General features: G+C 35.5%; 1 protein-coding gene, 1 long non-coding RNA gene and 1 pseudogene across 3 annotated transcripts; all 3 read left to right on the top strand.

Annotated features, from left to right (window-relative positions):
* Positions 1-355: 355 nt before the first annotated feature.
* LOC107935931 (uncharacterized) lies at positions 356-2,315 on the top strand. Its single transcript, XM_016868557.2, has 2 exons — positions 356-626; positions 1,106-2,315. The coding sequence occupies exon 2, from the start codon at positions 1,124-1,126 to the stop codon at positions 1,859-1,861; it is 738 nt and encodes a 245-aa protein (XP_016724046.2). The 5' UTR covers positions 356-626; positions 1,106-1,123; the 3' UTR covers positions 1,862-2,315.
* An 831-nt stretch (positions 2,316-3,146) lies between these two features.
* LOC107935993 (lariat debranching enzyme-like) lies at positions 3,147-13,778 on the top strand (annotated as a pseudogene).
* On the top strand, positions 9,704-13,379 carry LOC121203391 (uncharacterized). Of its 2 annotated transcripts, XR_005909191.1 has the most exons (5): positions 10,110-10,599; positions 12,108-12,197; positions 12,466-12,648; positions 12,745-12,842; positions 12,961-13,379. It is a non-coding gene; the product is annotated as an uncharacterized lncRNA (long non-coding RNA). The 2 variants fall into 2 exon arrangements; XR_005909192.1 differs by having other exon boundaries at positions 9,704-10,599; positions 12,108-12,648; positions 13,014-13,379.
* Positions 13,779-14,489: the final 711 nt, after the last annotated feature.

Here is a 14,489-nt window from a genome sequence, read left to right as displayed (position 1 = left end):
AAAATTTAACATTTTATAAAAATAGTAAATACATACTTTTGGTACATGAACTTCATTTTAATATTTAAATTGGTATTTAAAGTTTTTTAGTCTAGTTAAGTATTTAAATTTGGTCTTAATGTTCAATTTGATCCTTAAATATTTTTTGGTCTAAACTTGAACTTGGTTTTATAGTTTAAATTGGTTTAAATAAATCATTCATCCGAAGTCCTAATTTAGAAAAAAAATTAAGTACTAATTTAAAAAAAAAACAAGTTTAGTTACCTAATTAAAATAAAATAATTTTTATGTATTAAGCTAAACATTAAAACCACAAAAACCACAAAAACCTTAGGAAACAATTTAAACATTAGAATGAAGTTGAATAACCAAAATTACCCTAAAAGGATCACACGTATGAACAAAAGGGGGCCTTCCATATAAGGTTTTGTTTTTTTGAACGAACCATAGTTATTTAGATTTTTCACCCAGGGTCTCAATATATCTAGCGTCTGGATTGAATATATGCCAGAGGATTTAGTTTTGTGGTTTCGAGGATAGTGCTACCACTTTTATTCCCCTCTTCGATGCGCGGCGGCTGCTGCTACTGTATCTGTTCGCCTTCAGCATTGGGCTTGGTTTCTTAAGTAAGCATTTTCTTTTTATTCGTCTTTACTATTGTCCCTATACACTCGTTGATTTTGTTAGACTTTTTTTTCCTAGGGTTTCTGTGACTTAAAATAAAATATATTTTTCATTAATTTACTTTTCTGTTACTCTAAGATTATTAGGATTTCCTGCTTTCTGGGTTGAGTACAAAATTCCTCGTGTTGCATTTCCTAATTCAAATGAAAGAAGGATTCTGACTTGTGCTCATCTTTGCATATTTGATCCTCTGTTTGCCTTTTGCCTTAGTGTAACTTTTGAATCTAGGGTTTTTACATCTAAAAACGAATACAGGATGTAGTTTAAAACACAAAAACTTAGTTTTGAAACGGTGCTTTAGGGTTGGGAATAGGGTTAGAATTTCTTATTCATCTGCCGTCTTAAAGCTTAGCCAACATGACCTCTCCTCTTGGCTTTTTTTTTTTCAATAATAATAATATTATTATTCCCTTCGTTGCAGCTGCCTAGGCTTTGTTTTATGATTGGATCAATGGATTCTGGAAATTGTGCCAGCAAATGCAAAGACAATTCTCCCAAGTTAATTAAAAACTCAGATAAAGTTTGCACAGACGAAACTAATGGGGTAATTATTGATCCTTCGGCAACTACTAGACAAGGTAATAAGGAATCTTCTCTAGGGCCTATCACCCCTGATGCGAACAGAGGAATTGGGGAGTTCCCCTATAAATTTAATTCTCCACCCACCGAAGTGAAGAAAGCACAAAATTATCCTCACTTTGATCCTGGTACCACCATAAACCAAGAGTCAATGGTTTCTGTCAACCATAGTAGTCCTAGAACCCCAAAGGATGGTATTTTCGACCCATTTGCTCCTGGCCCAGAATGCATGGTGTTTGCTCCTTCCTACAGGAGATATGTTGATGAAATGAGGATAACTGTTGCACGCCGCCTAAATTTTGACATCTCTGTTGGAACTTTGGGTTCTGTAAACCATAGAACTACTGCAGATTCTATTTCAGATGAAGAAATGTTTGAGTCTGTTTATGAAAATCTCTTGGAAGTTATCGTTTCAAACCAAGCTGAGGGTTATCCTACTGAATTTTCAAATATAGAATGTGGTTCTGATGGTAGTAAGACACCCCCTTCAGCTCCTTGCCTAAATGGGGTTTCTGATACTTGCCCTGGTGCTCCTATTAAACTCACGGGGAGATCAAGGGTCATTGATTTGGGGTTCTGCAGAAAGCTTGAATTCTAAAACTACACTTAATGACATGGCAGGGGATCTAATTTGCTCTATTTGTTTCAACCCTAACAGCATGCCTCTAGTTAAAGCTTTTGCTTTTTGCAGATGTCTGACTTCTGAGATAACAGAGTAACATTGTATAGTTATTTTCACTTACAACTATTTTTTCTTCTTTTTGACAATGGATAATGTTGCACAACGCATTGTAGCATGCATATCATTGTTCCAACTATCATGTATCTGGTTCTCTTTGACAGAATCTTTTATGGTAATCAAGCTTGAAGAAACCTTTTTACTTTAGATGTTTCCCCACCCATTTTTCTGTTATTTTTTGACGTCTAGTAGTTCCTTTTTTTTTTCCTCCATTATTTTGTAATGCCCGAATTGAGATGGTTCTGCAGTCAACACTTATGTACCCCTAACACGTTCAAAGGATAATTTTACATTGAACTATTTAACTGCAAAATATGTGATTCAGTATTCCTTTTCTTGTGTCTACAGATACAAGAAGATATTAAGATGCTAATATCTTAAACCCTAGAATGCAGGGGTTTATATATGGAGAGAGATTAATCATATCATGTATGTTATTGTGACTTGTGGTGTGGTTTTTTATTTTTATTTTTTGGTTTGCTCAGTAATAAATGGTTGATACTTTCTTGATTTTTAGGTTCTATGCATTTGGAAAATATCGAAGTGATTGAAAATGTATAGATATAATCTTAATGTTATATGGTTATTACTTGCATCATAAAACATATCTACTGCGATGTGGATGACTCTTGACTTGCGCACAAAGATTTGTGATCAAAGCGTGCGTAACAATTACCGTAATCAAAGCGTGCATAACAATAAGCAGTGGGTTTATTTCATTCTTATTCTGCCGCAGGGATATCCCTGTTAAATCCCGTTGCGGGATAAGCTATTCCAAGAATATTCCCATCATATCCCATCTTGGTTCAGTATTTTTAGTCCCCCGTTCAGCTGTTTTGGCATCCGGTTCAGATTTTTTATGTGTTTGGACCGGGTTACCTGTCGTATTTATTCCAGCCAAGGATATCCCATTGGCTTGGGTCTATCCTATTGAAGGATATCCCGGTTTTGGTATATCCCATTCTGCGATATCCGGGTTTGGGTTTTAGGGATTTGAGGCTTGGGGCCTGGGCTTAGGTTTGGGCTGGTATTTTTGGGCTTTTGTTTCAGTGTTTTGGGCTGTGGATCTCTGGTCAACATATGTGCCCATCTCACAATCTGAACTATAACTTCAAAATTTAAACATTCTTGTACGATTTATATACTTTTAAGCATAAAAACTTTATTTTTGGTGTTCCCATCAACTATCTCAAAGATTAATTAAAGGGGTAAAATGCAATGTTACCCTACTCTTGTTTAATCGATTTCCTCAAATTAATTGTCTTAAATTTTACGAATTAACTTCCACTACATCCAAGTTCAAGTCCATTTGCTGTGCTGTGAGTGAACTGGAGAGAGATTAGAAGGGGGAAAATTGCCCCAGGTGGCAATGAAGCGAGAAAGAGGAGCGAGAAAGGAGACTCGAAATCCCTCAAGGCCTATGTCAAGCAGAGGAAGTCACGAACAGAAGACTTCAAATGCCGGGATCTTGAAGTTGAAAATCAGGAACAAATAAGAGAACCGGGAAATGAAAGTAAGGGCAAGCCGGGAAAAGGGTTCTTCGCTTGCTATCTGCTAACCTCTTTCAGCCCTCGTCATAAAGGCCACACCTATATCGGGTCTGATTCTACTGTTCTCTTCCTATATTAATATTTTGCCTCATCCTCACCGTGTTTCTTTCTTATCTCAACATTATGGATGCTAATGCTTCTTTTTTTTGCTGTCAAAGATTGATATTTTCTTTTTTGGCAAGATATCTTTTCCAATTTTACCTCTTAAGGTTCAGCTTTATGATTCTGTATTTCTCACTCGAGTGTTTTGAATGGTACGTGACATGTTCCAAGGCTTTTATTAGGTTCGTATTTACACCCTTTGAGGTTTATCTGAGTAAATTCAATTTTAACTCGATGTTTACTTGGTTATGATCTTTAAATTCAAATTTCGCTTTTTTCCCTTCAAATTTTCCGTGTAGTTTTTTTCTGGTTCATGTTTGATTCGTTACCACTTACCATGAACAAATTGATGCTACTATCTATGTGGCTTAATAAGTCATTTAAATAATATCAGCTTGCAGTTGTTTTCCTTTGATATGAGGTTCTCTAGTAAAAAATTCAAGCTGACCAAACAGTTTGCAGTTTGAACTATTTATCTAACGGCAGTGTTGCCCAATTGCAGATTTACTGTGAACCCACTGCGTCAAATAAGACAGCACAATGGGGAACTAGGGAGGGGTGCTTGGAGGACAAAGAGCCGAAGGCCGTGGGAAATGGTTATGTGCATATATGATTTTCCAACCAATGTATCTGCTCTTCAGGTCATATATATAATATATATTTTATATTTTATATGTAGTCTATAACATGGTTGTATTCGAATCTGTTGCATCACCTTTTGGGCTTAGTAGAAAACTGGCAGGTTATGCTTGAAATGCCATTTATATGACTATGACTTGGTCTGTCTCAGAAGTCTCATCATTTAGCGCTTGTGATTTTCTTGTATACATGCGCTCAGGATCCTAGCTTGCTTGTTGTAACAAGGAATTTTGTTGGGCTCAACAGCTATATTCTACCTTGAGTTTTCATGCATTTGTATCATCTTTTTTATTCTTATGGTATTTGGTTAACTTATTCCAGCGACTGCAGATGAATATCTTCTCACTCTAGATGATATTTGGCTATGGCAGGAAACCTTTAGTTTAGGGGATTTTTTGGGTTCTTATCTACTTTATTGTGAAATTTAATTGTCTTATGTTGTCCATGCTTAGTTGATGAAGTGCTACATATAAATGTGTATGTTAAATTGAGCCATAAGGCAACAAGAGATAGAGAATGCCGGATTTTTTTTAAATGCTGAAAAGGCAGCTTTTTGACACTCGAAGAGACATTCTTGATTGGTGAAGAATGCTTTCAAAATTTAAAATTTTCTGAGCTAATTGATTTTATTATATGTAATACTTCCACTTACTGTTCTGACTCATGGCTTATTACTAATATATAAATGTTTTCTGATGGGTTGATGCCTGCAGTTTGAGTGGGCCTGGCAGCATCCTCAAGAATCAGCGTCTGTGAGGCAAGCAGCTGCAACATTTAAATCCTTCTCTGGTTTCACCAATAAGATAAAACTTAGATCTATAGATCTATAGATGTCGGTCTTGTTCTTCTTTTTATTTGTTTATCGACTACTATATGTGCTTTATTTTTGGATTGTTTGTTTCCCTCTGTTTAATATTATAGCTTTTGTGTTATTTTCTATTTCTTTTAAATCTTTGCTTAGCAGAATACTAATTGCCTAAACAAAAAGCATCCGTATGTAAATTGTTTACTGCATCCGTGTTGGCTTGATTTTAGTTCTAGGAACCCGGTGGGAGTTTTGACGCATGTAGAGTTTATTTGGTAGTTTTTCTGGATGGTACTAACATGTCTTTTTAATTCGTTGTGAGTTGTGACATTCTGTTTCTTAGTTTTCTCATAAAGTCTGTACTTTAGTTTCAAAAAAATATTAATAATCTAATTGGGATGCTTGTTGATATTGATAAGAATTGGAGAATTTAACCCTCAACATTTTTACACTATGACAACATTGAAAAAGGAAAATCAATATGTGAATTGATTGTCTGGGTTTATTCTTTTCCTTTGATTAACATAGCCTTGGGAATTCAAATTAGTCTATAAGATGCACTAGTATTTGGACTACCAATTTCTATAATTTAATGGTATGTGGCTTGCAAACTATGTTCAATGCTGCTTTACAATTTGCTACACTTTGATCATGATGACTTTCTTTTCCTTTCAACTTTGCCTGTAACATTCTTGGTATTATTTGTTTATGGTTAACTTGAAACATATTTCTTATTGTTTTTTCCTAATCATTCTCTTGTACAGTTCTCTATTGGTTATTTTCTATCAGACTTGGCAATGGTGTTTTGGCATTTCCCAGCTTAGGAGGTCTGGAGTATGTAAGTAGAGAATCATGCCTGATGTTATTTATATTACTGCTCTGAATTGGTCCCAGTTCCCAGAAGCAATTTGATTTAAAGCATCTGCTTAACCAATAATTGTGTTTCTTCAAAAAAGCTTTTGGTATTTTGCTGCTCTCTCCTTGAAATATTGGATCAACTGACATGTTCTTTTTGAAATTGGATGCTTAGGATTTGTTTGGCCTAGATGTTTTATAAAAAACTGTTGTTCAAGTAGATCTCTTTAGTGCTGTAAAAGATAAAATAAAAAATATTTTAAAAAAACCTAAACTTTGTTAAACTGAGGGTTTTGTTGATCCAATAGAATGTGGCAAGAAGGTTCGAGGCAGTTCACTCGATGGGCCGAGAGTTGTAAGTGGTAGTAGATAGATTGGTCCCCTCTTGTTATGAGGTTTGAGGGGAGTATTTAAGGGGAACACTTATAAGCCATGTTTTATAAAAAACCAGTATCCCAATTGTTAAGTCAACCATCGGTAAATCGGTATTTATGAATGACTTTAATTAAATAATTCCCTGTGAAACTCTACAATAATTAGTTTAATCGATCTGTCCTTGGGATATGTAGTACTCTTCCTGTCCATAAATAACTGTTTTTTGTTAGTATCTTTCTTGCCTTTTGTATACATTCATGGATTCCTTTCTATCTCTTTTGCAGGTGCAAAATCTATAATAAATAGAAGTTGAAACCGCTTATGGTATTGAAATTTTTGAAAAGATTGGCTCATTTCGTCTCATTCATCTCCATTTTTTTAAAATAATAGATATTTTCTTTCGGTCTCTAGTCTCCTGTCTTTCCATCCGTCCATGGCTCTTTTATTGTTAATCCTGCCATCGCCCTTTTCATTCCTGTTTTATTTTCAGATATATGCTTCTTTTTACTTCTATTTTCAGTGTGTTTTTGTCATGGTTTTTTGTTTTTACCTTTAGAGAATACAGTCATTAAGAAAAAAACCTAAGGTTTTAATTTTTTCCCAAACCCTTCCACAGTATTGTGTCCAATTCAAAACAATGAAGATAGCAGTGGAAGGGTGCATGCATGGAGATCTCGACAAGGTCTACGACACCATTAAATACATCGAAAACACTCGCAACATCAAAATCGACCTCCTCTGTTGTGGTGATTTCCAGGTTCTTTCTCTTACACTCTCACTTTCTCCCTTCAATTTGTTGTTATTATACGAAATTTTTGTCACTTTCTCCCTTCAATTTTCTCCCTTCAACTTATTTTTTTTTTCTTTTGCAACTTAGGCAGTCAGGAATGAAAAAGATATGGATAGCCTTAATGTGCCCCCAAAATATAGGGAGATGAAGTCAGTCTGGAAATACTGTTCGGGTCAAGAGGTTGCCCCAGTTCCCACCATTTTTATCGGTGGAAATCATGAAGCTTCCAATTATTTATGGGAATTGTTAGTCACCCCCTTTTCTTCATATGTCCTAGCTTGGGAATTTTGATTCTTTGATGAAAAGGCCTTTTACCTTCTGCAACTGAAATGTGTGAACTTCAGCTATTATGGGGGATGGGCAGCACCTAATATATACTTCTTGGGGTTTGCTGGGGTTGTGAAGTTTGGCAATATCCGTATCGGTGGACTTTCCGGAATTTACAATGTGCGTAATTGTTGTTTAGGTTGGGTATGAAGTTCTTTTACCTGTCTATTCTATGTTTATTCTGGAGTTCTTTTAATGGTGATTGTTTATTTACTGCAAGCGAGTGTGAAATATGTTATATTAATTCTCTTTTAGGGTGGAGAGTCGAAGCTTTGAAACTGAAATGAATTAGCTTTTCCTTGAGCAGGACACCATGAAAGGCCATCTTATAATGACAATACTATCAGGTCTGTGTATCATGTCCGGGAGTACGATGTTCACAAGCTCATGCAGCTAGAGGAACTGATTGATATTTTCCTTTCACTCGATTGGCCGCTCAGCATCACTGATTATGGGAACTGGCAACAACTTGTTCGCTACAAAAAACATTTCTAAGATGAGGTAATTATATTCAATTGGTGTAAATGCATATATGTGACAAAATGAAAATCTTCATATCAAGCTTATTCAGTTTTCTCGTTGACCATTCCTGGTTGCTTGTTGGTTGAAACATATTCCCTAGATCCAGCAAGGAACTCTTGGAAGCAAACCTGCTGCTCAGCTGCTCAAAAAACTGAAACCATCGTATTGGTTTTCAGCTCACTTGCACTGCAAATTCACCGCTGTAGTTGAACATGAAGAGGGTGGTTGAGTGACAAAACTTCTTGCACTCGATAAAAGCCTTCCAGGGCGCAAGTTCTTGCAGGTATCTGTCATATGTTCTGAGCATTTCATTTAGGTTCTTTCTTTTGGTCTTTGCTGGAAGCTAATAAATGAATTTGGCTTTCTCTGATCTTTTAGATTGTTGATGTTGATCTGATCTAGGACCGTATGAGGTTCAGTACAATGAAGAATGGCTGGCAATAACACGAAAATTGAACTGTGTCTTTCCTTTGACCTTCTGCCGTGGAGACTTTGGGTGTGTGTATATATGACTTTTTTGTTTTGACCATGCCACTCATCTCACTATCTCTCTCTCTTGGGTGGGGTGGACTAATGTTTTATTTGGAAATGTGCAATTTTCTATTTTTGCGAGTACTATTACTCTACAAGAACTAGTGAGCCGATAACTGCTGTTCTAGTATGTAGGAGAACACAGCTCGACATGCAAGATTGTCGCCAATGGGTTAAGAGCAGGATGGAAGACAGAGGAGCCAAACCTTGTGAATTTTCTCAAACAGCTCCACCTCACAAACCCTCTGATTCAGTTTCAAACACCACTTTTTCTGGTAATTGGTAAATAATATGGTGATATTTTGATGCTTTTCCTTGTTTGTGGTGCTAATAGTATCTCCATTAATGGTTCTATCTGTTGGATTTAAGAAACTCACCATATATGTTTGCATATTTATACCATTTATCACTATAATGGTGAGGCATCTCGATATTACTGTCACAGTCGTTACGAAACACTATCCTTCATTTTTTGTCTTCAGTTTTTATTCACGTCTTTTTTAGTTTCAGACCTATGCTTATGTTCTCTTATTTCTGTGGGTATTGTGGTTTTCATCTTTAGAACAAGTTTTCATCTCTGTTTTAGTTTTCAGATTTATGCTTCTTTTTTAGTTTTTTCCTTGTGTTTTTGCTATTCGTTTTGGTGTTCAGCCTTATGAAACACTGCTTATATTTGTCTTTTTAAATCTTGTGATGTCCTCATTTTTTTTGATAGTTTATCGCTTGGTATGTGTTCTATTTTTTTCGATTGTTTGTTTCCCTCTGTATTTAAGGACATTTTCTTACAAATCTTTCAGTTCTATTTATGATATTTTATAGCGAAGATATGTTTCTATCAACTATACAAGTATTTACCCTAAAACCCTAACTGATTAGCAGAAAATAAATGGAAACATTTTCTTGTTTCTTTCCCTTTTATTCTCTTGATTTTCCCCTTTTCAACAAGTAAAAACATTATATTTAAGAAAAAACTAATAAAATCATACTGAGTTTTTAAATATTTTCAGAGAATTTGACGTTAGATATTCTCACGATGACGTTTTACTAAGTACTGTGATATTGGATTAGCTTCCGTGGGAGCAGATTTTTCTAGTGTTTTGTTCTAGTTAATATTGATTTTTATTCTGCTGAGGATATCCCATTCCAGGATAAACTATTCCAAGAATATACGCATCATATACCGTTCCGGTTCAGGATTTTTGGTAACCGGTTCAGATTTTTTAGGTGTTTGAACCGGGATACCTGTCGTAGTTATTCCTTCCAGGGATATCCTATTCAAAGGATATCCCGTTTTGGGATATCCTACTCAAGTTGTATCCCGGTTGGGGTCTAAGGGTTTGAGGCTTGGGGCTTTGGTTTGAGGCTTAAGGTTTACGGTTGGGCTGGTGTTTTTGGGCTTTCGTTTTAGTGTTTGGGGCTGTGGACCGCTTAAGTTTTGGTTACTGGGTTGTTGAGCGTAGGTTGTACCCAATGTATTGGACTGGTTTTGGGCCTTCATTTAGTTAGTCAGATGGGCCCTTTTATTATTATTTTGTTCTCTTACTTTGGGTTTTATTCAGTTTTGTGTATATACTATTTATTTAGTTATTTTAATAATATCCAGTCCGATATTTTTTCAAAAAATAAAATAAAATTCAAACCGTTTTCAAAATAAATAATATAAAAACTCTTTCTTCGTTCATCTCTCTCACGTTCGGTTCTCCCTTGATTCTCTCCTCTTTTCCCCTTTTTTCTAATTTTTCTTCTTTTTCTCTCTTCCTCCTTTATTCACCTTTCTAACAAAGCGCTGCCGCTTCCTCCACACACTTTCCAGCGTCTTACCTCCGATCAAGCCAGCTTCCTTTCCATCATTCGAAATTTAAATCCTCAAATATATCTATCCAGTCCATTGCCCTCCATTTCTTCGAAGATTCTCTCTCACTCTCGGTCTCTTTTCAACTTTTTCCTGTCATTCTTTTTTAGCTTTGGGTATCCACAGGCCAAAAAAACACACGCTAGAGTAGGAAGAGAGTTTTCGTGAAAGAGAAACCCTAAGTTTTCTCTGGCATTTCTGATTTTTGTGATTTTTGAAATTCGCTGCTTCAACGGAGACTCATTTCAGGTATCAATCTCTTTTTTAGTTTCAGCTCCATGCTTTTTTACTTGTATTTCAGTGGATTTTTCTTAGGGTTTTTGGTTTTCAGCTTTAGAAATACTGTTTTGTTCCGTCTTTCAGATCTATAGATGTCGATCTTGTTCTTCATTTTTGTTTGTTTATCGTCTACTATATGTTGTTCTTTATTTTTTGATTGTTTGTTTCCCTCTGTTTAATATTATAGCTTTTGTGTTATTATCTATTTCTTTTAAATCTTTGCTTAGCAGAATACTAATTGCCTAGACAAAAGGCATCCGTATGTAAATTGTTTACTGTATCTGTGTTGGCTTGATTTTAGTTCTAGGAACCCGGTGGGAGTTGTGACGCTTGTAGAGTTTATTTGGTAGTTTTTCTGTATGGTAATAACACGTCATTTTAATTCCTTGTGAGTTGTGACATTCTGTTTCTTAGTTTTCTCCAAAAGTCTGTACTTTAGTTTTAAAAAAATAATAATAATCTAATTGGGATGCGTGTTGATATTGATAAGAATTGGAGAATTTCAACCGATTTGCTAATTGCAAATGTTTTTGTCGATTTGGGCTTCATGATCATTTACGGTGGAGGTTGTCATGATTCGTTTATGCATATATGTTTTCTTTTTCATACTGCTAGGTGCTTGCATTTGTCAGTAAGTATTGGGTATATTTTCTTTAAAATAGTTGGGATTGTCTGAGTTCTGTTGGGTACGATTTGCAAATGGATTTTGATTGGAAGTTTTAGGTAGACCCATGGTATCTCTGTATATCAGCTGAATGGGAAGTTGATTATTGATATATCCATGTGGTGAAAATACTCTGATTTTGGTTAAAGATAGAATTATATTCATCTGTGTTACTTAGCCTTACATGAAGGGAAATTGAGTTGTAATCTTTTAAATGAATAGGTTTTGCTTATTGGTTGATGCTTTTTTACTTGTATGTCAGTGGGTATTTTTATGATTTTTTTTTCTGCTTTATAAATCCTGTCTTTGCCTTTTCATCTCTGTTTTTAGTTTAATATGTATGCTTCTTTTTTACTTCTATTTTCTGTTTGTTTTTGTCATGGTTTTTGCTTTCACCTTTAGAGAATCACTGTTTCATTCCTTTTTGGAAACCATAGATGTTAGTGGTTAGATACCAAAATTGATAATTAAGTACCAAAATGTGAATAAAAATTTAAGTAACAAAAATGTTAAAGAAATATATAGAAATTTAGAAGGCTAAAATGGTGAATAAAGTCATTAAGAAAAAAACCCAAGGTTTTCAGTTTTTCTCAAACCCTACCACAATATTGTGTCCAAAATACTCGCAACATGGAGATCTCGAAGGGTGCATGCATGGTGATCTCGACAAGGTCTATGAGACCATTAAATACATCAAAAATACTCTCTCTCACACTCTCACTTTCTCCCTTCAATTTGCTGTTTTTATATGAAAATTTGTCACTTTCCAAATACTCATTTTTTATATGAACTTAATTTTTTTTTTCCTTTGCAGCTTAGGCAGTCAGGAATGAAAGAGATATGGATAGCCTCAATGTGCCTCCAAAATATAGGGAGATGAAGTCATTCTGGATATACTATTCAGGTGAGGAGGTTGCCCCAGTTCCCACCATTTTTATTGGTGGAAATCATGAAGCTTCCAATTATTTATGGGAATTGTAAGTCACCCCCTTTTCTTCATATGTTCTAGCTTGGGGATTTTGATTTACAATTATTTGTGGGAATTGTAAGTCACCCCCTTTTCAAAGCTGAAATGGTCAAGCAACTATCAAAATCCCAAGCTAGAACATATGAAGAAAAGGAACTCTTGTTGACCATTTCTGGTTGCTTGTTGGTTGAAACTTATTTCCTAGATCCAGCAAGGAACTCTTGGAAGCAAGCCTGTTGCTCAGCTGCTCGAAAAACTCTAGCCATCATATTGGTTTTCAGCTCACTTGCACTGTAAATTCACCGCTCTTGTTGAACATGAAGAGGGTGCTCAAGTGACCAAATTTCTTGCACTCGATTAATGCCTTCCAGGGCTCAAGTTCTTGCAGGTATGTATCATAAGTTTTGACCATTTCATATAGGTTCATTCTTTTGGTCTTTGCTGGAAGCTAATAAATGAATTCTGTCTTTCTCTGATCTTTTAGATTGTTGATATTGAATCTGATCCAGGACCTTATGAGGTTCATTATGATGAAGAATGGCATTCTGTCTTTCCTTTGACCTTCTGATGTGCAGAATTTGGGTGTGTGTATATATGACATTTTTGTTTTGACCATGACACTTATCTCGCTCCTTCTTTCTTTTTGGGTGGGATGGACTAATATTTTATTTGAAAATGTTCAATTTTCTATTTTTGCAAGCACTATTACTCTACAAGAACTAGTGAGCGGACAACTGCTGTTGGAATATGTAGGAGAACACAGCTCGACATGCAAGATTGTCGTCAATGGGTTAAGAGCAGGATGGAAAACAGAAGAGCCAAACCTTGTGAATTTTCTCAAACAGCTCCACCTCACAAGCCCTCTGATTCAGTTTCAAACGCTACTTTTTCTAGTAAATAATACGGTGATATTTTGATGCTTTTCCTTCTTTGAGGTGCTAAAAGTATCTCCATTAATGGTTCTATCTTTTGGATTTAAGAAACTCACCATATATGTTTGCATATTTATGCTACTTATCACTATCATGATTAGGGCATCTCGATATTACTGTCACAGTCGTTACAAAAAACTATCCTTCGTTTTTTATCTTCTTTTAGCTCAATTAATTGTTGGTTAGCGAATGCATTCTTTGTTATTTAGATTTGCTACTAGAATATTCATGACTTCTGCAATTTGTTTTTGCTCGATTTCCTTTTTAATTATTAAAATTTTCTCACATTGTGTAGGTTCTCCCCGTAATCCTCAGACTCTTATCTTTCCAAATTTGCTTGAAACAATTGTCGGCATGTGATAGGCCAGTTTAGGATTATTCCAGTTCAGGAAAACACCTCTTCAGGAGTTTTGGAGAAATCACATCGAATAACCAAGTTTTGAAGCTTTCACGTTAATAAGCTGTTAAACTAATGAATGGAGGGCTTCAAACAAAGCCAACAATTGTTTCGGGTTTACCTATTTATTTTAAATATATAATACAGAACACTCCGATAAATATAATATATCATAAAGCTGATTTTGTCTTTGCCTTTCTACATTTATTTTAGGCGAGTTCGTGTCAGATCGATCTTTTTATTTCTTACTCAGCAGAATATTGTTGGGGATGGGGGTTAATGGGCTTAGCTTGAATTCGGGGCAGATTTATTTTAATCGTCCTGTTGTATTAGATTTTCCTTCTTATTCCACCTCGCGAATATCTTTGTCATATCCCGCTTGGTATAAGCTATTCCGAGGATATCCCCTTGTATCCCGTCCCGGTTCAGAATTGTGACTGCCCCGTTCAGTTGATTTAGTGTCCGGTTCAGTTTTTTTATGCTTCTGGACCGGAATACCTGTCATACTTATTCCACGCAGGGATATCCTATTCCAAGGATATACGAGCTTAAGGATATCCTTGCAAGGGATATCCCGTCTCGGGTATATCCCATTCCAAGTATATCCAGCGTTGGTTTAGGGTTTTTTGGGCTATTATTATGTGCAAACACATAAAACCATCATGACTAAAAAGATAGGCCCAAAAACGAAACAGGCCCTAAGCAAAACAAAAGCATGGAAAAACAGGCCTAATTAATTTATTTTTGTAAAATTATTTGAAACAAAGAGTAATACGATTCAAATAAAAGCTTTTACTCTTGGGGTGGCCCATCCTCAGGAATCTATTTGACTTAGAATTTCCAAAATCCAGTGAAGCATATCGGCAACCTGTACCCTTTTCGCTTCGTTTTGGGCGACTA

Source organism: Gossypium hirsutum, chromosome A02 (genome assembly GCF_007990345.1).
Source record: "Gossypium hirsutum isolate 1008001.06 chromosome A02, Gossypium_hirsutum_v2.1, whole genome shotgun sequence".
Classification (NCBI taxonomy): Eukaryota; Viridiplantae; Streptophyta; class Magnoliopsida; order Malvales; family Malvaceae; genus Gossypium; species Gossypium hirsutum.
This window is presented reverse-complemented; position numbering and strand designations above follow the sequence as displayed.

Bases quoted from the DNA above. Each gene is read 5' to 3' on its own strand.
- LOC107935931 (XM_016868557.2), top strand. From the start codon at position 1,124: ATGATTGGATCAATGGATTCTGGAAATTGTGCCAGCAAATGCAAAGAC.